This window comes from Strix uralensis, chromosome 2 (genome assembly GCF_047716275.1).
Source record: "Strix uralensis isolate ZFMK-TIS-50842 chromosome 2, bStrUra1, whole genome shotgun sequence".
Lineage (NCBI taxonomy): Eukaryota > Metazoa > Chordata > Aves > Strigiformes > Strigidae > Strix > Strix uralensis.
In genome coordinates, this window is record NC_133973.1 from 90,882,040 (window position 1) to 90,904,409 (window position 22,370).

At 35.8% G+C, this 22,370-nt stretch overlaps 1 protein-coding gene across 21 annotated transcripts in view; it reads left to right on the forward strand.

The window, feature by feature from the left end:
* Positions 1–22,370, forward strand: part of MYCBP2 (MYC binding protein 2) — a 204,765-nt gene that overhangs the window by 84,540 nt on the left and 97,855 nt on the right. For 20 of the 21 annotated variants that reach the window (XM_074859472.1, XM_074859470.1, XM_074859454.1 and 17 more), the window contains 14 exons: positions 2,943–3,060; positions 5,015–5,219; positions 5,576–5,729; positions 8,179–8,351; positions 9,465–9,590; positions 9,690–9,817; positions 11,592–11,683; positions 12,677–12,811; positions 12,894–12,977; positions 14,196–14,292; positions 17,021–17,213; positions 17,846–18,120; positions 19,075–19,296; positions 21,730–21,921. In XM_074859472.1, coding sequence (XP_074715573.1) covers positions 2,943–3,060; positions 5,015–5,219; positions 5,576–5,729; positions 8,179–8,351; positions 9,465–9,590; positions 9,690–9,817; positions 11,592–11,683; positions 12,677–12,811; positions 12,894–12,977; positions 14,196–14,292; positions 17,021–17,213; positions 17,846–18,120; positions 19,075–19,296; positions 21,730–21,921 — 2,194 coding nt within the window. The remainder of the gene's footprint in view (positions 1–2,942; positions 3,061–5,014; positions 5,220–5,575; positions 5,730–8,178; positions 8,352–9,464; positions 9,591–9,689; positions 9,818–11,591; positions 11,684–12,676; positions 12,812–12,893; positions 12,978–14,195; positions 14,293–17,020; positions 17,214–17,845; positions 18,121–19,074; positions 19,297–21,729; positions 21,922–22,370) is intronic. The other variant, XM_074859474.1, reaches the window with a different exon arrangement.

Genomic DNA, 22,370 nt, shown 5'->3' on the forward strand with positions numbered 1-22,370 from the left:
GTTTCTAGGTGCATTGTCTGATTATTTTACTTCAGTGGTGGAGTGCGGGTCTTATTTACACCTTTTCACCAAACTTCCAGTTACCTCCAAAGTTTAAGAATCTCCATTTTCTTTTTAACTCCATACTGTCCAACTTTGACTGCAATTGGCAGAAGTTACTACTGATTTCCTCTGATGCACTACACGGTAACAGCCCATGGTGAATGTGAATTTACAGTACCATGGCCAGCTGCCCCAAGGGACTTACTGGAGCTGGCCGCCAGCTGTTGGCTGGAGAAGTACAATGGACAGCGACTCTTTGAACAGTTAGTGCAGTCGGGGTTTTCAAAGACCCACATCTACTCCCACAAATGCTTTACTCTTCAGGGTGGAAGAAGGTTTTGGTGTGGACAGCCGAAATACATTTGGAGCTTCTGTAGGATCCAGAGTTAGCTGATGCATGTATATCTGCTGCTTTTCATTCAGCACTCTTATATTTTCCCAAGGGATCTCAAGTTACTTTCTGTATAGTTGAGGTTGGTCTTTTGTGATTGATTCTTGTCAAGTACCTGTGTCATGTCCAGAGACCAAAGAATCTGGGAGCTTGACATCATTGTGTCCTTCAACTCCATCCCAGAAGAATACTTCTTGCTTTCTCCCATTCAAATGGAGAAACCCTCATTATCAAAACTTTGTCCAAAGAGTTTCTCGAACTCTTTTAAGTGTCTCTGCTGAGCTTTTCTTTGTCAAGTTTCAGAGGGATAAGGAAATATTCAATTAGTATCACAGGTTTTAAATTCCATATGCATCAATCAAACTGGTTTACTGTATTTTTCCACATCCCTCCTCTTTTTATCGAGTGAAAAACTATTTTTCTGAGATTTTACTTTTTTTTTTTAATGTAGTTAAGTGTCGTAAGCTTTTTCCTCTTAATTTCTTTAGTTAATACATTGTAGTTGGCCATTCCAAAGGCTGGGTGATCTTAATAAAAAGCTATTTAAGAGGAAAATATATTACATCTCTCTACATGTTGCTTGTCTGGTTTTGCTCTGCTGCTGCCAAGAGAGTATCATACACAGCATTCAGATAACATTGCTGATAGATTCGGTTGACAAAACAGAAAGATAAATAGTTTTGGTGATAGTAGCTTAGTTTTTATGCATCAAAGAGATGAAACATTCCCTTTTTTTTTTTTAACATGCATAGGATTGATAATTCCATGCCTGCAGCTATCATAATTTTGAGGAAAAGAAAAAAACTTCAGTCAAAGTATTTCCCTTTAACAGGAATGCTTTTGGATTAGTTCTTAACTATGTTTTGTTTCTGCTTCAGTGCCTTTTTGACCCTCCTTGAAGTTAATGGGAGGCAAATGTTTTGTCTGTTTTTAAAATGTTTCCTCACTGGTGCTGCTAAACTTTGCTCTATATGTCTGTAATCTTACTGATGTCCACACCCATGTGCCTATAGACCAGCAAAGGCTTCTGAATTTATGAATGTCATGTTGTGCATCCTTTACTAAAATTTATGCTGCCCTTCAGTCTCTCCATCTCCACTAGAATCACCTGCTGGAAGCTACATTCACCACAAAGGAATAATATCTTTTTGTATATCTGTGTTCCTCCTCCTTCAGGTCATTAGCCTGTCCTCATGCTGCATCCCTCTGTTCCACATTTCCATATGTTCACATCTTCCCATCTACCCTTTCCCTGCTGAGCTCACGATGCTTCTCCTTCCTTCTACTTTCTTGACTTCTGTTTTGCCTGCAATTCGGCCAAAATCAGAACATGCAGATAACCCATATTTTTGCACATCAGCTGCTAAACAATCATTAGGTAACTTTGGGCTGACACTTTTTTTTTATTCCAGCATAAGACAACCAGTTCTTGTTTTAGATTAACCTACTTTTGAAAGTGTGTGTTTAAAAGTAAGTTTAAATAGTGCTGCTGTTCTCTGGGGTCAGAGTTCCCAAACCTAGTTATTTGGGAATGACCTGTTTTTCAAATTTACAGTCTTAAGTCCACAATAAGTTTGAAGTCTAGGTAGACCTTCATTATGGGATTCAAAGTCTGGTACAGTTCTTGTAAGCTCCTGTTCACTTTGTTGGGATCAAGATAAAAAGTTTCAGTATCTCATACTTCTTTCTTTTTATCTTTTCTGCTGTTTCTAAGTCATCTCTTCAAGTTTTCTTTCTTTGCTTCTCGATCATCCTTTTTTTCTTTTCCCCCCCTTCATTTTTACTGTAATGGGAAATATATTTTCTTATCCCTGTCCGTATTTGGGAGGCACATGGATTAGACTTTTTCAGATCTTTCTGGAAAACTGTTTGGAGAGGTTTGTTCTTTCTTGAGTCTATGGGTTTGATGGAGAGCAGTTTTTTAATGCCTTATTCTCCATTAGAAAGGTGATGGAGGTGGGTAGACCTTCTCTTCCTTCTATAATTCCCTAGACAGTAATCTGAGGAGGGTTGTATCAGTATTGCTTCTGGTAATTGTACTAGGGTACCAACCACATAAGGCTTTGGTTGCTTTGTGATGCAGACAGGTTTAAGTGCTTAACCAGCATCCTCACAACAGAATTTTTTTACTGCTACAGTACATTGCAATATATTTTATATACATACATATATGCACACACATACATATTAGTGTAACTACAATAACATTAATGTAATCCTACAATTATATATTAAATTCACCATTTTTATTCTATGCTAATTTCTGAGTTTAACTGAAGAGAGGGTACTTTATCTGGTTCCCTGTAACAAGGGGGCATAAACTTAAATATCTAGTAGTCTTTCAAATCTCTGTTCATTTAATATGTAAGATGTTGCTTGACTCTGATTCCGTATAGTATGTGAACATAGTGGATATATTTCAGAGTGATTGAAATCCTTAGAATACTAATGTATGTGTTAAATGTTGCATAAGCATGTATTGATACAAAATTAATTTATTTTGATATAGGGGATGTCCCACTTTGGTGCAAGCATTACCAGGTCCTAGTACACAAGTTACTGCTGGGAGCAACCATACAGCTATTCTCTTAATGGATGGACAGGTTTTCACATTTGGAAGTTTCTCAGTAAGGAGATAATAATATTTACTTAATGGGAATAAGCTAGTAGTTAATGTATTGTTCAAAGACCTTTCAAAACTGCTTATACTTGCTCTTATAGAACTGTTCGTGACTTCTGCATATCTTTTGTGTGTTATGTTTAAAAATGTGGCCTCTGATATTGTTGTGGTTAGAAAAGTGTGATGCCAGAAATTCTTGGTGGTTTTTATATTTTAATGAAGGTGATGATTTAAAACTTGGTTATTTATAAAGTGCACCAGTTTTCTCAAACTCTTACTGTTTCAAGCTCAGTTGTAAATATGTGTTTATTGCATATTCTATTACCTGTCTGTCTTCATTCGTTAGTGTCCCGTTTTCTTTCATAGAAACGGCAATGATTTGCAGAAGTTATGCTTATACTTGAGGGGAGATTATTGCTCAGTATAACCCAGCATAACTCTGGTACTCTTCTTTCCTATCCACATGGCATATATTCATGTGAAATCCAGTCTTAAATTCACTGAATAAACACTTCAACATTGTTTAGTTCCCCTTCATCCTGACTTCAGGCCTTTGTGATTCCTTGTCTTTGCAAAAAACCCTCACTGCAATCTCTCCAGAGTCATCTGTTGTTCATGCTTTCCCACTAATGTCCTTTTGGCAAAAGCTAGACTATAGGTATTGAGCTATTTTTATATGCTTTAAAAACTATGTACTGCCAAGTGCAACAGAAGAGAAATTACACCTTTTGAAATCTTTTTACAAAAAATAATAAAAAGTGAAGACTGAAATTTTACAAGTGGAAAATGTTTTGAATTAAAAGTGTGCCACAAGATGGCTCTTTGAGTGGGTAATATTTTGTTGTTTTTCAGACTTTAAGAGCTTTGGTGTCCTTGTTTTTATCAAAAGTGACTTGGACACATAAAAGTTGAAGCTTTGTTGACTCTCAGAAATAGGATTTAAAAGCCTGTCTGTTGATTGAGGTTTTTTCTTTTTCTAAAAGATAAAATAAATCTATACTATATTTAGACCACCTGCATCTGATTTTAATATTGTAATGCACGAAAGTTTGTTGAAAGCTTCTTAAAGTCAAGACATGCTCAAAAGCAAGCATGTTTCTTGAAAATGTCTTCACTAAGTGTACTTACATACAGTGTTATGTAGAAGGAGAGATGAGTAACATGCTGGACAGAGGGTATCTGCTGTACATGAGTGTTTCTTCTCCCTTACCCTTTTAAATAAAAAGTTACCTTGATTTCATTAGCCTGCAATGAATTTCCTTTGCGTGAGTGAGGTAGGGGGAGTCTTATTCCAGCAGGCTTATTCCAGCAGTTCCTACCACATACTTAGGTACAGTATAAGAACTGTTGGTCCATCTCTCCATAACTAGTTGTATATAGGAGATAAGACCCTGTATCTCCAGCTCAGGATGTTAACGAGCATATGCAGAGGTGCTTGCTTAGGCACTTTAGGCTCTTTTTAGCTCAAGTTTGATGTGCTAATCAATTTCTAAGTACTTTTAAGAGGTATTTGTTCTGTAAGACCTACAGTTCATATATGTTCAGAATTGAGTGGAATTTAGACTGTCTGACTCTGAATGTAGGTTGTTGGGATTTTTTTTCCCTATTAATTCATTCCTTGTTTAGCCCTGAAGTTATTTGGATATTGAGTATTGAAGGGGAATAATGCTTTTATATTTGATTCTAAAGATGGAAAGGAGAGTTATCTGTCATGGGAGTTTGAGTTGCATTAAAAAAGTTCACTCAAAAACCTAACTGAATAGGGAGAATATCTATCAGTAACTTGTTCCTTGTATTTAAATGTGTAAAGCTTCCCTTAGAGTAGCCATTGCTTTTTAAAAGTAATTTTGTGCTAAAATTTCCAGATTACTAATTTTGTGTATTGAAACTATTGAAGCGACTTGTTGATCTTTGAGATTTATTGTTACTGTTACTTACTAGTTCTTGCATTCTCTCCACAGAAAGGTCAGCTTGGTAGACCAATTCTGGATATGCCCTACTGGAATGCAAAACCAGCACCTATGCCTAATATAGGCTCTAAATACGGACGCAAAGCAACGTGGATTGGAGCAAGTGGAGACCAGACTTTTCTCCGGATTGATGAAGCTCTTATTAATTCTCATGTGCTTGCTACATCAGAGATATTTGCCAGCAGGCATATAATAGGCAAGAACTCCTCTATAATATTTTAAATGCTTATAGAAGTATTGGAGAAAAAATAGCTTTGGTCATGCGAACAATAGAGGAGCAACAAGTCAAAAATGTGAATGGAGGGAATTAAATATTTTGACTGTCTAGTTATACTGCACATGGTGATACTGGCTCCTTTAGAAATTAATTTCATTTTTAAAGAAAGATTGTAGAAGTCTAAACTTTTCTTGCACTTAAATCTTACTACGTTATATTTTTTGCTGCAGCAGTGTATCTGTTCTTCCCTACTATATTAATGCCTCATGCATAGAAAATGCCATGTAATGAGTGGAGTCTTCATGTATTTCTGCTCTTTTTGCTCCCTAATTTAGGTTTGGTACCAGCTTCAATATCAGAACCTCCTCCTTTTAAATGTCTTCTGATAAACAAAGTAGATGGCAGTTGCAAAACATTCAATGATTCTGAGCAAGAAGATCTTCAAGGTTCTGGTGTGTGTCTGGATCCTGTCTATGATGTTATATGGAGGCAAGTGTGGATTATAGCTATTAAAGTCATAGTATAGAAATGCTTTTTGAAATATTTTGGGAGGCTGGAGATTTGATTATGCTCATTTCCCTAGTAAATGAAAAACAATTTTTAGTCTTCCATGTATCTTTTTTCAGTTTTTGGATGATTTGTTCAAGTAAGCCCAAAACAGACATTATCTTTTGCCCGAATTCTTTGGATTTCTTTTCTTTTTTGCATCATTCTGATTCCAGTCTCCTGATGTTTGGGGGACTTCAGTCTATTTCACTTATTTACCCTTTTTATTCTTCCTTTACTTTCCTCCATCTGCTTAACACTTCACTGAATAACGTTCTTGCTATACCTAGCTTCCACAGCCTTGTGTCTTAAATCCTCATCCTTCTCTCATGCATTAGTGGTTAAGACTGGAATAGAAGAAGGGGTGGAGTAATAGTATTCTTTCATTTCTGAAATTTTGGGAGGTCAAAATAAAGATACTTATTTAGATGGCATACATATTCAAATTATGACTGCATTTATTTCACCATCTTCGGGATGGTTGCTTTCAGTGGAGTCATTGAGAAGGCGTAGTTCATAAGCCCTTGTTGCAGAACAGAATCATAACATCCAATTCTTCTGTAATGATTTAAAAGCTATGTTAACCAGGATTTGGAAGATAAATTTGGACTGTTATCTGAGTGCAAGTGATGGATGACATTTAAACTGTTGGAAGACTTAGGCAAAACAGGAATAATCACTTGCAGTTAGAATAAAGCAGGGAACCAGCTAGTCTGCATTCAACTAGAAAAGATAGTATCATGTAGGATCATATCTTTAAAAGATCATTGTGTTCCTAGGCTACTTGCATCCTGCTTTGGATGTCTTCATCCAAAATTGAGATTCAGGAACTTAATAGCAACTTAACGTTGAGGCATGTATATTTGCTAGGCATGTTCCTTTATGACATCTGAAGTTCCTTGAATGGCTGTAGTTCTGCATTATGCACATTCCCAGGGTTGTTTGAATCTCATTAGCTAGGAACCAGGTCTTACTTCAATTATGCTGAGATTTGAAATAAGGAATAGTAGCACCCACATCCCTTAAAGCTCTTGGTCATGATACTATCAACATGATTAAACACACTGAAAGACTCAGTTTATGGAAAATGGGATTATCGGTGGCTATGGGAAAGCAACAAGTTTCAGGGGAGAAAAGGTGATGACGCTTACCTTGATGTAGCACACTAAAATGGTTAATTCAGCTTGAGGACGTTCAAAGTCACGTGTTAAAGATATTATTATGGGCAAACATGGGTTGTGGTGTTCTCTTGCAGAATTTTGGAAGCTGTAGAACTAAAGCTAGAGCTTAAATACTTTACTGAAGAATGGATTCTTGGAGTTTGTGCAGATTTATTTCTGTATTGTATCCCATTCTTGTTTAATAGAAAATATTAAAACTGTCTAAAGAAGAGAAGTTAATGAATATTTGGTGTATTAATTATTATTCCTGGACATTTTTATTCATGTCTGTTTAGATGAAGGGGGAAGTTTCTCTGTACAGAGAGACAGCATTCTTGATTACATAGATTTTAAAGATTTTCTTCACAGCTTTGTGACTTACTTTTTCAGGTAGTAGTGAAATTCAAGTGGTTAAATAATTTCATGTGTGTGTGTATAAACTTGCATGTTGCTAACTCATTCAAATCCTGAATATACATGGTGTCCTATAATAATTTTAGTTAAAGCTATTTTTTTCTCCATTAGTTAGACCATTTTAGCTGCATTTGGATTTTTAGAACAGTGTGTCAAGTAAAAATTCCTTTGGTCTTATTCAGAATGCTCCCATAGGCCTGTATCTTCTAACTGTTTCTTCCTTTTACGTGGTGATATCAAAGGCTTCATATGTTTCATTTTCTTTTTGTCCATGTTAAACTATAGTATAGAAAGTCTTTGTATTCCCTTGTTTATGCTGCCCTTGCCTATAATCCCTTAAAAACTCATAAGGTGATGTTATCCATTTTAAAAAGCCCAAACAAAATATGTTGGATTTCTCAAGATCTTTTTACTCTTATTTGAAGGTGAGTAAGCCTTTTACTTTCACTTGGCATCTTTCTCATTTTTGAGCACATCTGCCATTATATCTAGTACTTTGCTAGTTACTTCATGCTTCTTAATAGATTATACCTTTTTAATATTTATTAGCTTTGAAAAGCATCTAATATTTTTGGACATTTCTAAACCCATAATGACTGTTTGACTTCAAGTACAGTAAGAATGTTTTTGTGTCTTTCCATTTGCTAGTGTGCTAGTAGTTTATATGTGTTTGGTGTAATGATGTTCAATTTTAAGAGTTTGTATTAGCAGATCTACATTTTATATTAAATAGCTTATAAAATTTAATTATTAGTTAGATTTTTGTATTTTTTTAGTAGGTGAAAGGTTTTTTTTTATTCTGTTTTGTCTTGCTCTAGGTTTCGACCAAATGCTAGGGAACTGTGGAGTTACAATGCAGTAGTTGCCGATTCCAGACTTCCCTCAGCTCCAGACATGCAATCCCGGTGTAGTATTTTGAGTCCAGAACTTGCTCTACCAACAGGTTCCAAAGCTCTAACCACCAGATCTCATGCAGCTTTGCACATTCTAGGTATACATTTATAGTTGATGAGTCAGAAGCTTAGATGAAATAAAGGAACATTATCTGATGTATAAATGAATTGTAATCTAACAGCTTTCTGACTTTTTTGAGTTAAAATTTTACTTTGTAATCTTTCACCATTACTCTTAATACTTATGATCTGGCTGATATGCATTAATTTTATTCAAAATAGTTATCTTCTGACATCTTAATGATGCTAGAGGATTTTAGAGTTCTGATGGAACCTGCTACTAGAGGTCAGCATAATAAAGTAAGAGACCGTCCTAGATGATCTTTTTGGACAGTCAGCAGAATAAAGTCACTACTGTTACGCTAACCTGGAGTCTCAAAAGACAGGAAAAAAGTGCTCTTAAATAGCTATTTTTATTTTCAAGTAAATGCAATATCTAAAATTAGAATTTACGCTTTGCAGTTTTGTATAATGGGACGCCAAGAGTAATATGATTTTCTTTTGTAGTCTAAAAAGCCTACCAAAACAAAAAATAATCCCACGGTGTTCATGTATAAAGTGGCCATATACAACATACCCAGTACTTCAAAGCACAGCTTTGGAAGTTATTTTAGCTCACTTGCTCACTGGTTGTGGCGAGTGATCGGTTCCTTGTACTGCTCCCTTCATTGTGTGTTAGAGGTGTGATAAATTTTAACTTGAACAATACTTTTTTGTGTCAGAGTAAGGCATGTTAGGTACCCATGTATATGAAACAAAATGCCTTTTATGAAGGTTTTCAGATCTGCCCATGAATCAGTTACTACTTCAACTCTTTTTAGGCAATACAGGAAATGTAAAAAGAAAAAAAAAAAAAGTTGTTGCTGGATATTTATTTACCATTGGAAAAGTTACAAAGTAGATTTAATCACATTTCTTGGTTGTTCTGGAAAATGAATAAATTAAATTGATCTTCAGTAGTGAACCTTGAGATTCTACACCAGTGACCCCTGACCTAAATAAAGCTATAATGATATTTGGTAGCATATGTGTTGTTTAGGGTCAAAACAGTTAGGTTGCTTTGATCTTTTTAACTAGTATTCATTTCCATTTCACTGATTATAATCAACAGTAAGAAATCTTGAGTTCTTTTTGGGTTTGCTTTCTTCTAGGTTGTCTTGATACTTTGGCTGCTATGCAGGACTTAAAAATGGGTGTAGCTAATACGGAAGAAGAGACTCAAGCAGTAATGAAAGTTTATTCTAAAGAAGACTACAGTGTTGTTAACAGATTTGAAAGTATGTACACAGTAAAATTTTATAGCACAAGCTGATCAGGCTTGCAGAATAAAAGACTAAGAAAGATTAACTGTATTTTTGCTGGGTCTTTTTCTGCAGGTCATGGAGGAGGCTGGGGTTATTCAGCCCACTCAGTAGAAGCTATCCGTTTCTGTGCTGATACGGATATTCTGTTAGGTGGTCTTGGTCTTTTTGGAGGTAGGGGTGAATACACTGCTAAAATAAAGGTAAGTTTTTTTGGATTTAAACAATATTATGTCTCAAAATCAGAACTTTAGAAATATCACCTAAAACCATGTTTAATGTTATTTTTTTGATGAGTGGTTTACTGTATATTAAAAGTAATATTAATACTGTATATTAAAAGTAATAGAAATAGAAGAAGGCTTCTCAGAGAGAAGTAATGAACCTTATGCAGGTGAGGTGAGTGAAGTAGAGAGATCTGAGAATTACTGTTCTTAATTGTCAAGAATTTTTACCATCAGTAAATGCTATGCCATCTTACAGGTATCCTGAACAGATATGGTAGTGGGTTGAATGGGTTCTCTGATCTATTTACACGAAGCTCAGAGGTCCACCTGCAGAAAATTGGTGTTGGGGTCTTCCAGTTAGATTCAGGTCCTGTGTCAGGATACATGAGAGATTGCTTTTCAAAAACAGAAAAAGAGTGCTTATCAGTAGTTGTAATTCCTTTGTTAGCAGCTAAGCTATTGCTTCCCACCGTCCCTGCCACTTCTTTCTCAGACTCCTGTCTGGATAGCTTCTCGTCTGGGATTCTTCAACTGAGAGTGAATGGCACCAAACATATTTAACTCTGTTTTGTGCCAGACGTAAGGATGATTAGGGCTGGAGCATGTGTGCTGATTTTAAATAAATAAATAAATAAACCTGGCTTTGGATAAAAAAAAGCTCACATAAACACACACAGTGTGATAACAGAACACTGGTTTCTGATAAGTAACTTGTGTTCCTGCATTTACTAATCATTTCAGAAACTCCCCAAAAGAAGTTGTAAAGGAAGGATCTAATACCTATCTGAGATTTATATTAGATGTGTATATTCAGAATATGTTATTGTTGTTACTTGTCATTTAGTGGGTTATTGAATTTTCTTTTTCTGTTTTCAGATGAATAAGTATTAAGGTTTGTTCTAGTGAAGTGGATGGCATATGCTTAACAGTAACATTTGCATAAGACAACAGGAGATCCAAAACAAGTAGTTTTACTTTATTATAGTTTAGCACAATGACTGAGAATTGCAAATTATTAAGGAAAGCCAAGAAACTTAAACACCCCACCCCACATGAGTAATGTTTAAATACTAAAAATAGTAACCCTATGAAAGCACTCCAGTATTATTTTTTCTGTTTGTTTCTGGTTGTCTAGGATTAGCTTATAGCCAAGACAAGATTTGCCAGTCCTGCCACAAATAAACTCTGTATTAATATAATAAGCGTTTGCAAGGGAAGTCATAGACATGTATTTGTGGTCCTTTTTCAAACTCGTCAAACTGTAGAAAGTATTTTTGACTAAGAAACCCCAGTTCTTTTGAAAAAGGTATTACCTTTTGTCCTAGTCACCAACTGTTTATTGACTAGCTCTGCTAAGTAGTCGAGCTGTCCCTTTCCAGAGAAGTTGAGTATATCTTCAGAGCATTTTAATCTTATGATGGAAAGCCTGCACCTTCTGCACAGCTTTCCGGTTTTTAGATGCTCTGCATTTGACTTGCCTGCAAGATTTAGGGAGTTTCTCCACTTAAGAGTATATCTGGGCATAAGGCTGGGAGGTCAGTGTCAATTGCTATTTTTTAACTGTTAATAATATTAAAAAATCCTGACTTTCAGATAGGAATTTACCAGTCAGTGATAATAACTAGCAATTACTTTTGGGAAGGGGAAGGAATAGTAGTAGACAGTTTCCAGAATACTAGACAGGAAAAAGTGGTATTATGAGGTTTCTAACACCTAAGATGTATTTTTACCTTTTTTCTTACTCCATCAGTTGTTTGAATTGGGTCCAGATGGGGGAGACCATGAGACTGATGGAGACCTTCTTGCTGAAACAGATGTCTTAGCATATGATTGTGCTGCTAGGTAAGATGTTTTCCTTACCTACTTCTAGCTCTTTATTTTTACTTTCTTCATACAGATTTTAAAATCTCTTTAAATATCAACAGAGGTGATCTACATCTTTAAGTTTGTAGCAAGTGATGTAAAATTTATGTTTCATTGTAATACCTCACCAAGCCGTTATGGTACTAAATTAAAATAAAGAAAAATTGTCTCACGGTGCTCTTATATAAATCATAGTCAAACCCCGTATTCCTGTGCTGTGAAGACAAGACAGTGCTGTAGCAGCTATTTTGAATCTTCTATCAAAAGAATGCTTTGAAGCACAAATGGGTATTTGCATTAAACAATTCATCATTAAACGTACTGCAATATGAAACAATAACCAGAAGAAGGGTTATTGTGCTTCAGCTCATTAGAATACAAGCAGTTATTGCTTGAAAGATTTTGTGCATATGGATGGGGTTAGCAATGTTTTAGCTGCTTTTCATTGCCTGTTACAAAATAATTTAACATTCAGATAATCCATGACTAGTTCTTTCAGGTTTAATTCTGATGTGTCGATGCCTCTAGATATATATTCTATTACTTTCTTAAATATTCATGTGTAATTCTTAAGAATTTATGTATAAGCTCTTGTCTGTTACAAAATTTTTCTGAAAATAAATTAAAAGAATATAAGTAATACTTGCAGTATTATGTATTAAATGTAATTAGGTTTGTGTGTGTTAATTTAACTTAATCTCTCCTCACTCTATTTGGCATTTGATATCTGATTGTTTCAAAATGCAAGATCAAGCTAGACTTAGGCATTTGTAGGTCCTTCTGAATCACTGTAGGTCCTTTTAAATTACTGCAGTATTGTTCAACAAAATATTTTTAAATTTTGAATATAGATACTTGAGAATAATAACAATTCCATTAATTTTCAAATTTTTTATAAGCAGTGTGTAATTTGTTAAATATTAATCTAAAACCTAGTTCACGTATATCTTTTTCAAAATTTACTTTTCCCAGAGAGAAGTATGCAATGATGTTTGATGAACCAGTACTCCTACAAGCTGGCTGGTGGTATGTAGCCTGGGCAAGAGTGTCAGGACCTAGCAGTGACTGTGGATCTCATGGACAGGCCTCTATTACGACAGATGATGGGTATTTTTTTTTTCTATATTTTTTAATGCAGAAGAAGAGGTCTAATATTACTTGAATAATAATTGGATTATTTCTCTTTCAGTGTTGTATTTCAGTTTAAAAGTTCCAAGAAATCAAATAATGGTACAGATGTTAATGCAGGGCAGATCCCGCAGTTACTCTACAGGTAATACTTTCACCTCTATTTAGACATTTTTTAAACAGAAGCGCTGTTAAAGTAAGCCTATGTTTCATGAAATTATTAATTGTATTAAGCTAAGGAAATCGGTATCTGAAAAACTTAGGGAAAACTTAAGTGTCTTTGAGAAAAGTAATAAATCCATTATAGCAACATTTATTTTTTTGCAGTTTTTCTTGAAGTTATTCTTCATATATTGTGATCTGAGACTTCTATTCATGATTTCATCTAACATGCTTCATGGTTTTTTTCTAGCTCAGAAATATTCTATTTAGTAGGTCTCAATTTAGGAGCAGTATACTATCAAACAGATGATGTTAATGAGATAAACCACAACAAATTGTGCTTTACAATAAGTTACCATAAATTTATTATTCCTATGATAAATGTTATGTAACTCTTTTAAAAACCAAGATTCTTTCACTTTATTGCTAATATATTTTTCATATTTCTTCAGATGTATACAAGACCTAATTATTTATATTTTATGTGTATATATATTCCCCACTGCCCCCATGTTGATTATGAAACTTCAAATTTCTTCATACCAGTTCTCTTGGTATGTCCTTTCTAAGCCTGTCCTTTTCAGGATCCCTATCAGAACAGCGCACTTTTGCCAGAAAGCTTTGTGTCCATAGGCCATTATCTCTCCAGAGTAAGGTTTCATTTTGACTGATGCATATAAAGTCCTGGCATAACCTATTAATTGTTTGGGTGATTTCTGTGGAGAGATGCCTGTAGCCAAAGACAAACAAGCCTTGGGGCCTCTGAAGGAAGGATACAGCTGAAGAGCCATGAGTGGCACAAGAGGAAGGGTGCTGCAGTAACAGGTGCTGCCTGTATGTTTTATCTCCACATATATTTTTACCTCCACAAAACTAGTATTCTTTAAGGAGTAACACTTCTTGTCTTAAAAATGTCATCTAAAGAAATACAGTAAATACTTGTAATAATTTCTTATGTAATCATATCTCAACTTTATTATCAATTGTCACAATTCTGCCAGTTGAATAGAATTTAAAGATACTTGATTACTGGCCTAGAAGGATTAGGAACTGGAGGAAGTTATGTTGAAATTGAAGATTTTTTTTTTTTTTATAATTACCCTAAATTTTCACTTTTGTTCCACTTGAACAATACAAACAGTAAAAACTGCTAAAAGTAAAAAGGGCAGATTTCAAGTTGGTTCTTAAATTTTTCTTCCAGGCTGCCAACAAGTGATGGCAGTGCATCTAAAGGAAAACAACAAACCAGTGAACCTGTGCATATTTTAAAGAGATCATTTGCCAGAACTGTCTCAGTGGTGAGTATTATCAAGAATCTTCTGTGTTTCCTGCAAGTTCATTCATACTTGGAAAACTGAAAGACATACATGTGGAAATAACTAGTGATTTTTTCTGTCTGCTCTATCAAGGAGAAGTTAGGTACGCTCATATTATAGAACATTGTATTTTTTTACTTTTTCTGAAGATTTCAGATGTAAACTTAAACCTAAGTTAAGCTTGGTGTTGACCTGAGGATGAGAGCCCAAAAATGTATTTATTTACAAGGTTGTGCTACTTAGTTTTAGGTTTGGGAGGGGAATGTGGGGTTGAGTTCATACTTACTGGTTGTATTCAATGTACAAGCCTTACTCCCTGCCAAGAAATTAATATTATCAGGCTTTTTAGAATTTTGAGGGAGATTTACTATATGCTCCCTTCTGTGGCTTTTAAATTACTGGCATTAATTAGTCATTGGTGAGATTCATCTTCCTCTTGGGTGCATTCCAATATACGTTGAGAATCAGATAGCATTTAATTAAATTTGATAAGCTGAAGTAAGGAGTATTAATAGACACAGAGAACTGCAACTATTAATAGAAGATAGTCTGCAGTTCTTCACATAGAAGGAGGTTAGTCAAATTTCGATGAATACTGTATTAAGTTGAAATGCAGTATTATCGTGCAGGGTAAAGCCAGTTCTGTCTTCATGTTTTTGAAATACAGGCCCTTCCTTACCTGTTACAAACAATGATTATTTTTTTTTCAGTTCCGTCCTGGTTTATATTTTATGTTGCATTACATATACTGTCAGTATGCTCTACTGATAGTTACATTGAAGTTATTGCCTCCATATGGACACTCACAGTCCAATTTTCTTAACCAGCTTGCTTTCTCTCACGTATTCTCCATTTCTTCAGTACTCATTCTCTAATATCAGGATGATCTTCTGTTCAGGTTTCTTCTAGAAATGTATTATCTACACAATTTACATCTGTAGTAATCATATTATGGACATATCAATAGCTACTCTTACTATATGTTTGCTTAAAAATATTTGCATTAAGCTATGAACTCCATGGCTTTTAATACTTCACATTGTATCCTCCCTTTTCATTATCTTGCTGCTCTTATCCCTGACAATAGATCTGAACTGGGATAAGAGAAGAGTTTTGGCTTTCTGGACATTAGGCATTTTATAACTACCTTTGAACAATCAGCTTGATTTTTGCAGCTTGAAGGTATACCTGCAGCTTGAAAGTATTCAATACCAAATACTTGTAGTTTGCCTTCTGAAACTATCAACCTCAGTTAGTAGTAGTAGAAACAAATTTTTGTACAAACAGAACTTTTCAAATCCTCAGTTTTCTTGTGGTTGATCATGTGCTTCTGTTGAACTTCCAAGTACTGTAAATGTCATATAGTTCCCCTGAACTTTGTTTTGCTGATTAAGGATACCAATTAAACTCGGACACCAGAGTGAAAAGAGTAGGCATATTTTACTGGGGATAACTAAATAATGTAACAGAGTAATACAGAAAACATACAGTAAGAAAAGACAGAATAGTGCACTTAAAGCAAACAAATAGGACTTAAAGCAAACAAATAGGAAAATACAAGGTAATGCATGAAATCATTACTACCTGAGAGAGAGAATGGTGATTAAGAAAGATACATCACCACTTGCATACGTTACCATCATCCAGATCTGCAGTCACTGGGGAGCCCCGGTTACAGGGAGGATTTGGAGAGCCTGTCCCGGCAAGTGGGAAGTCCTGCGCGGTGCATCCACCCGTAGGTGAGGCATCCAAAGTCGCTGTAAGAGAGTCCAGGTTTATATAGTGTTGAATAAACAAGTCCACCTGACTGTGGTGCGGTAAACATCTGGCTTCACTCTCCAATTAGATTCCCCCAGAGCCTGGCCAGAGCTCGAGGAGGAAGCCAGGGGAGTTTCCCTGTTCATCCAATTTATTTATGAGCAAGGTCACACATCTGGTCACAAGGCCAGACAGCTGGCTCCATGGCCTTGTTAACTTGCCCCTACACAAAGAAGGATAAAGATATATTCAGGATAGACATGTTTTATGATATCTAAACTACATCTTTCATTAATGAGCATACATATTTCACTAATGACTAAGTTAGCAGCTTTGACTCGGGGCCTGTTGTTCAGGCTTTGATACTTCAACACTTGAGCACTTTTTACATCAGCATAGGTGGTTGATTATAACTTAGTACAATACCTACTAGCACAATGGTTATCAGTTATAAAATATACAGGATTCATCTATAGGTCAACTCTGGCTTGGGCCTGTTGTCTAAACCTTAGCACTTCAAACCTGCAGATCATAACTGTTTAAAAACAAAGCAAAGATAGCCTGATAAGTCTTTACTGTTATGACAAGAATGTGTTCTGTTAAAAGTACATATCACACTATTCATATGCAGACAAAGCAAGTAAAAGTCACTGAAAAAAGTATTAACAGTGAATACAAACGGTTATTAGTTCTTAAATAACTGAGAGATTTCCACACACTATGTTATAAATTGCTTTTAGCATGATATTACAGTGAAGTGTTCCTACCTTCTCAGCATGCTTTTCCTGCAAATAGGATTTGTGTGTTGTATGGTAGATGGGTATAGACATATGTTTTCATAATAAACATGGGTATAGATGCAGTTTGCTTTTCATCTTACACTGGTGCTGTAAGTTCACTTTTTGTTTTTAACACAAAATCTGTCTTCTGTATCCTTCATACCCTGAAACAGGAATGCTTTGAATCTTTATTGAGCATTCTTCACTGGAGCTGGACAACACTGGTGCTGGGAGTTGAAGAACTTCGTGGACTTAAAGGATTCCAATACACTGCTACTCTTTTGGATTTAGAAAGGTTGCGTTTTGTGGGCACCTGCTGCCTGAGGTTGTTGAGGGTCTACACATGTGAAATATATCCAATATCAGGTATTCCTTTCAATTCACTTGTTTCATATTTATCAGCAAATAATAATCTACGGGGCATTCAAAATTTGATCTAAGTATTCATGTAGGATATGCTATAAGATTAAATGATTATACAGGTGGTTTTATTGGAGCAATTAAGAGACTTGCTGTCGATAATTGGATGTTTGCAATTGTCTGCATGATCAGGAGTCCAGCACCACATGTTTACATTGTAACTTGTGTGTATTTTAAAGTTAATGTTTTGTTTGGCTTGACAGTTGAGTTCTTTTGGACTACTTGTTTTTTCTTTTTTTCCCCATTTCTGTACATAGTACCACCATACTTTGGTGGTGAGCACAGTTTAAACTTGAAAGAGACAGTGTCTGTTTTTCATGCCTGTAGTGTAACAACACTCATATTAAAATGCAGCATATATTATGAAAGACCACAAAATCGGAAGTTTGTGGTGTTCAAGTTTCTTCAATGTAGTCTGACGGCCTTCACTGTTTTCCTTTTGAAATTAACTTCTCTGAATGTAGATTCATCAGTGTTGCTAAATTCTACTTGTTTTATTTGCTTGTAGAATGCGCATTTTAATATGGAAATGTTTCATGTATTGTACATTTAATACTTCTCTTTGTGTACCCTTCTAGCTACAGCTAAGGCGGTTGTAGAAGAAACCAGCAAACTAGCAGATTGCATTGGAAAAACTAGGACCTTGCTGAGAAAAATTTTATCTGAAGGAGTTGATCATTGCATGGTGAAGTTGGACAACGATCCACAAGGATATCTCAGTCAGCCTCTCAGTCTTTTAGAAGCTGTTCTTCAGGAATGCCATAACACATTCACAGCTTGCTTTCATTCATTTTATCCAACACCATCTCTCCAGTGGGCGTGTCTTTGTGACTTGCTGAATTGTTTGGACCAGGTATATTATAATGGCACAAGTAAATATTACAACTTACCTCACCCTTTGCTCAAATTGAAGCCAAGCAGTATTTAAAACCTTTATTCCTTTTTTTGTGTTTATCCTGGTTTGCAACTTGAATTCTGCTATGGTTTGGTGTTTTTTAATAATTGGGGTTTGGTTCTTGTTTTTTTTAAAAGAAAGTGTCCAAGTTCAACAAGAGCCTATGGATTTCTGTGTCCCTTTGTAGTAAGATTCTCTCTGGGACAGTGAAGAAAAGTTGTGGTGCTGTTAACTGTCAGCACCTGCTTTTTCAGTGTTGAGGGCAAGCTTCCTCTGTGATTACTCTTGCTGCACATTGCTTAGGAGCATACATGTAGCATTTTTTATACTTATCACTAATACTTTACTAATTTCTCATTATTAAGTGTTACAACAGTGCTCTGATCCAGCAAAGTACATGAAAAGCTGCCAATATTATTCTATAATTCTATAATTAACAACTTTATTCCACGTATCTTGCTTATTGTGAATGAGCATCCCACATCTAAACTGTGTGGTTGTTTCCTTGCATTGATTGCAGTGAGATGTAAACAACTTGCTGCTTTGCATGAAAATTCATTTATCATATAGAAATTCAAGGAAGAATCAACTCATTAATATGTTATTCTAATTAAACTGTTTGATTAATTATAAGTACTTTGTCTTCAAAGGATGCCATAATTTCAAAATTTTAAATGGGTTTATTATTTTAAAACATGTGAACCAGCACATTTTAATTACTGCAATTTGAAAGATCTAAATGGAAGCTTATGAGAGCAGATAATGCAAAATTCACAGGAAAGCTAACACTTTTTTCTCTAAATTATTTTTATAATTACTATAAAACTGGAAAGTTCCTTTCTAAAGTAGTTTCTCTCTTATTTACTTTGAATGCAATGGTGTCATTCTGTTAATTTCTTTTTATGTTTTTAGGACATCCAGGAAGCAAACTTCAAAACCTCCAGTAGCCGGCTTCTTGCTGCTGTTATGTCTGCCCTCTGCCATACTTCAGTAAAACTGACCTCTATCTTTCCGATTGCTTATGATGGAGAGGCATTGCTGCGATCAATGGTTAAACAAGTCAGCACTGAGAATGACTCTGCTCTGGCCCATCGTTTTCCTCTTTTGGTTGCACACATGGAAAAACTTAGTCAGGTTAGGATATATTCTAAAAATTCAACAGCTTGTTTTACTTTGCAACAAAAACCAGTTATGTAAGTTGAAGTTTTAGCTTTATACGGATGTAGCTGAATTTGCCTGAGTGTTTTCTTTCTAAAAGGCTTGTTTCAGAAACATTTTTTTATCCAATTTTCATCTTTTGGTCTGAAATATTCCAATTGTTTCTTGTTTGGAGAATGTTTGAGGAAAAAAAAATTATTTTGGATTATTAAATTGGCAGAAATACAGTTTGGAGTTATATATTGGATGGAGTGCACCCTCAGCAAGTTTGCCACCACCACCAAGCTGTGTGGTACGGTTGACACGCTGGAGGGAAGGGATGTGCCATCCAGAGGGACCTGGACAGGTTGGAGAGGTGGCCCCATGAAAGACCAAGTGTAAGATCCTGAACATGGGTCGAGGCAATCCCAAGCACAAATAGAGGCCGGGCGATGAGTGGATTGAGAGCAGCCCTGAGGAGAAGGACTTAGGCGATACAGTGGATGGAAAACTGACTGTGAGCCAGCAATGTGTTCTCACAGCCCATCAAAGCTGCATCATCACTGCATCCAGCTCTGGGGCCCCCAGCCTAAGAAAGACATGGACCTGCTCGAGCAGGTCCAGAGGAGGGCCATGAAGATGATCAGGGGGCTGGAGCACCTCCCTTACAAGGACAGGCTGAGAGAGTTGGGGTTGTTCAACCTGGAGAAAGTTCCAGTGAGGCCTTGTAGAAACCTTCCAGTAATTAAAGGGGGCCTACAGGAAAGATGGGGAGGGACTCTATCAGGGAGCGTAGTGATAGAATGAGGGGTAGCAGCTTTAAACTGAAAGAAGGTGGATTCAGATTAGGTATAAGGAAGAAATTCTGTACTGTGAGGGTGATGAGGCACTGGAAGACGTCGCCCAAAGAAATTGTGGATGTCCCCTCCCTGGAAGTGTTCAAGGCCAGGTTGGATGGGGCTTTGAACAACTTGGTCTAGTGGAAGGTGTCCCTGCCCATGGCAGGGGGATTGGAACTAGATTATCTTTAAGATCCATTCTAACCTTAGCCCTTCTTTGATTCTGTGATTTCATTGCATATGTTCTCTTCAACAGTTTTTCAGCTTTTTCACATGATCACAAGAATGAACATGTAGATAGATTCAGTGTTTTGAGGAAAAGTCAATACAGCTTTGGCAATAAAAAGTCAACAAGCAGACGGTCAAGGGAAGCCCAGTTCATATAGTTCTAGCAAAGGTTATTAAACAATTTTCTAATCAAGGGTTCTTGAATACTGTATTTTTTGCAGTTCTGTTATTCCAGAATAGATTTACAGGAATAAAAAGGGTAAAGATGATAATCAAAGATATGGGACAACTAAATAGTCACTACTTCTCTTTAGAAAACCAGAGGGGTAAGATATTAGGAAGTTATGAATGATGCATGAAAGGTAAATAAAGGATGGTTGTTGAGTCTTCCAGTATCAAAAGTTTTGAGCAACCAGAGACCTTAGCAAAAGGTAAGTTCAAAAGATTGCTGTTATGCATAAAATACACAATTAAACTCTGGAACATATTCCTGTAGACCATTATTATGCTAAAAGCTTTCACAGACTTACAAAGCACCTGCACAAATAAATGAAGGAAAAAATCACCGAAAGCTATTAAATGCAAAGATAATATTTACATCTTGGATACAGCTACCTCTTAACTGATGAAGAATAGTGAGCTCTGTGCAGGTGTCCGTACAGGTTTGCTTGACCTGATTGTCCTCCCTATATGTTCACTACTTGGAAATTTTTGGGAGACAAAATGGTGAGAAAGACAAACCTTTGATCAGTAGAGCTGATTTTATTTTTCCTTATTGGGAATGACTTTGAGTATGGAAAACTGTTTTGAGTAACAGTGGATGTCACTGCTAGGTAGAAGGCACAGCAGATGCCTAAGCTTAGATTTGTTTCATAATCTTCAGTAAAGAATGACTGTTCTTATAAGCACTGGTTTTATCTTACCTATTTGCATGGAAGATTCTCTCTGCTAATATCAAACCCAAAAAGCTTCTGAGTTTCTTTTTAGACAGTGGAGAAGACAATGATGTGAAGAGTTCTGTAGGTAGGTACATATCTGTTGTATTCTGATGTATGTTTATAGGTAGTATGGCAAGGAGGGCTATAAGAAAAGCTCTTTCCTGAGAACGGCACCTCTATGTCTTTCCAGTGCAATAGATAAAGTCAACGCCAGCTCATTCTGGAAATTAAGAATATTAATCAGGTTTTTGACAAAGGAATACATACTATGATAGCTTTGAGAATTTTAAATTTTTTGGAATTTTTTTATTCTATAGACAGTTCTTATTTTTAAGAAGTCACAGATGCTTATAATATGTGAAAATTAAAGTGGTCTTTTTTATGTAAGAACAATGTTATTTGTCATTTTTCTCTTAATAATGTAGAGTGAAGAAAATGTTTCAGGGATGACAAGCTTTCGGGAAGTGCTGGAAAAGATGTTGGTTATTGTTGTTTTACCAGTACGGAACAGCCTTAGAAGAGAAAATGAACTTTTCTCTTCACATCTGGTTTCTAATACCTGTGGGTTGCTTGCTAGTATTGTGAGTGAGCTTACAGCATCGGCATTAGGATCTGAGGTAAAGCTTCTATAAAATCATTACTAAAAGTCTTTCAGGACAAGTATATTATGAATATGATATAGGCTGTGGCAGGAATTCTATAGGTGTGCAGATCTTTTACAGACACTGGAATTCTCAGTTCTCAATAGCTTTCAGATATTTAACATAAATTTAAAAGCATATATTCACTGTATTACTGAAGTACTGTTGATAATTAGCTACTTCATTATGGCTGCAGAATACTGCAAATTGTTTACATAATGGCAATTTTTTTTGAGTGCTTCTCTTTTTGCATGCGTGTCTGCATTATGCACTCAAAATACATTTGGTCCTCACTGGAGGCAGTGCCACATACCTGACCATCTCTGTGCCTCTTGTGGTATCATGGACGCCTTGTGTTCTGAACCTATCTGCTTCTGATTATGAGTCAGAATTTATAATGTATTTTGTTCATGCATTGCATCTCC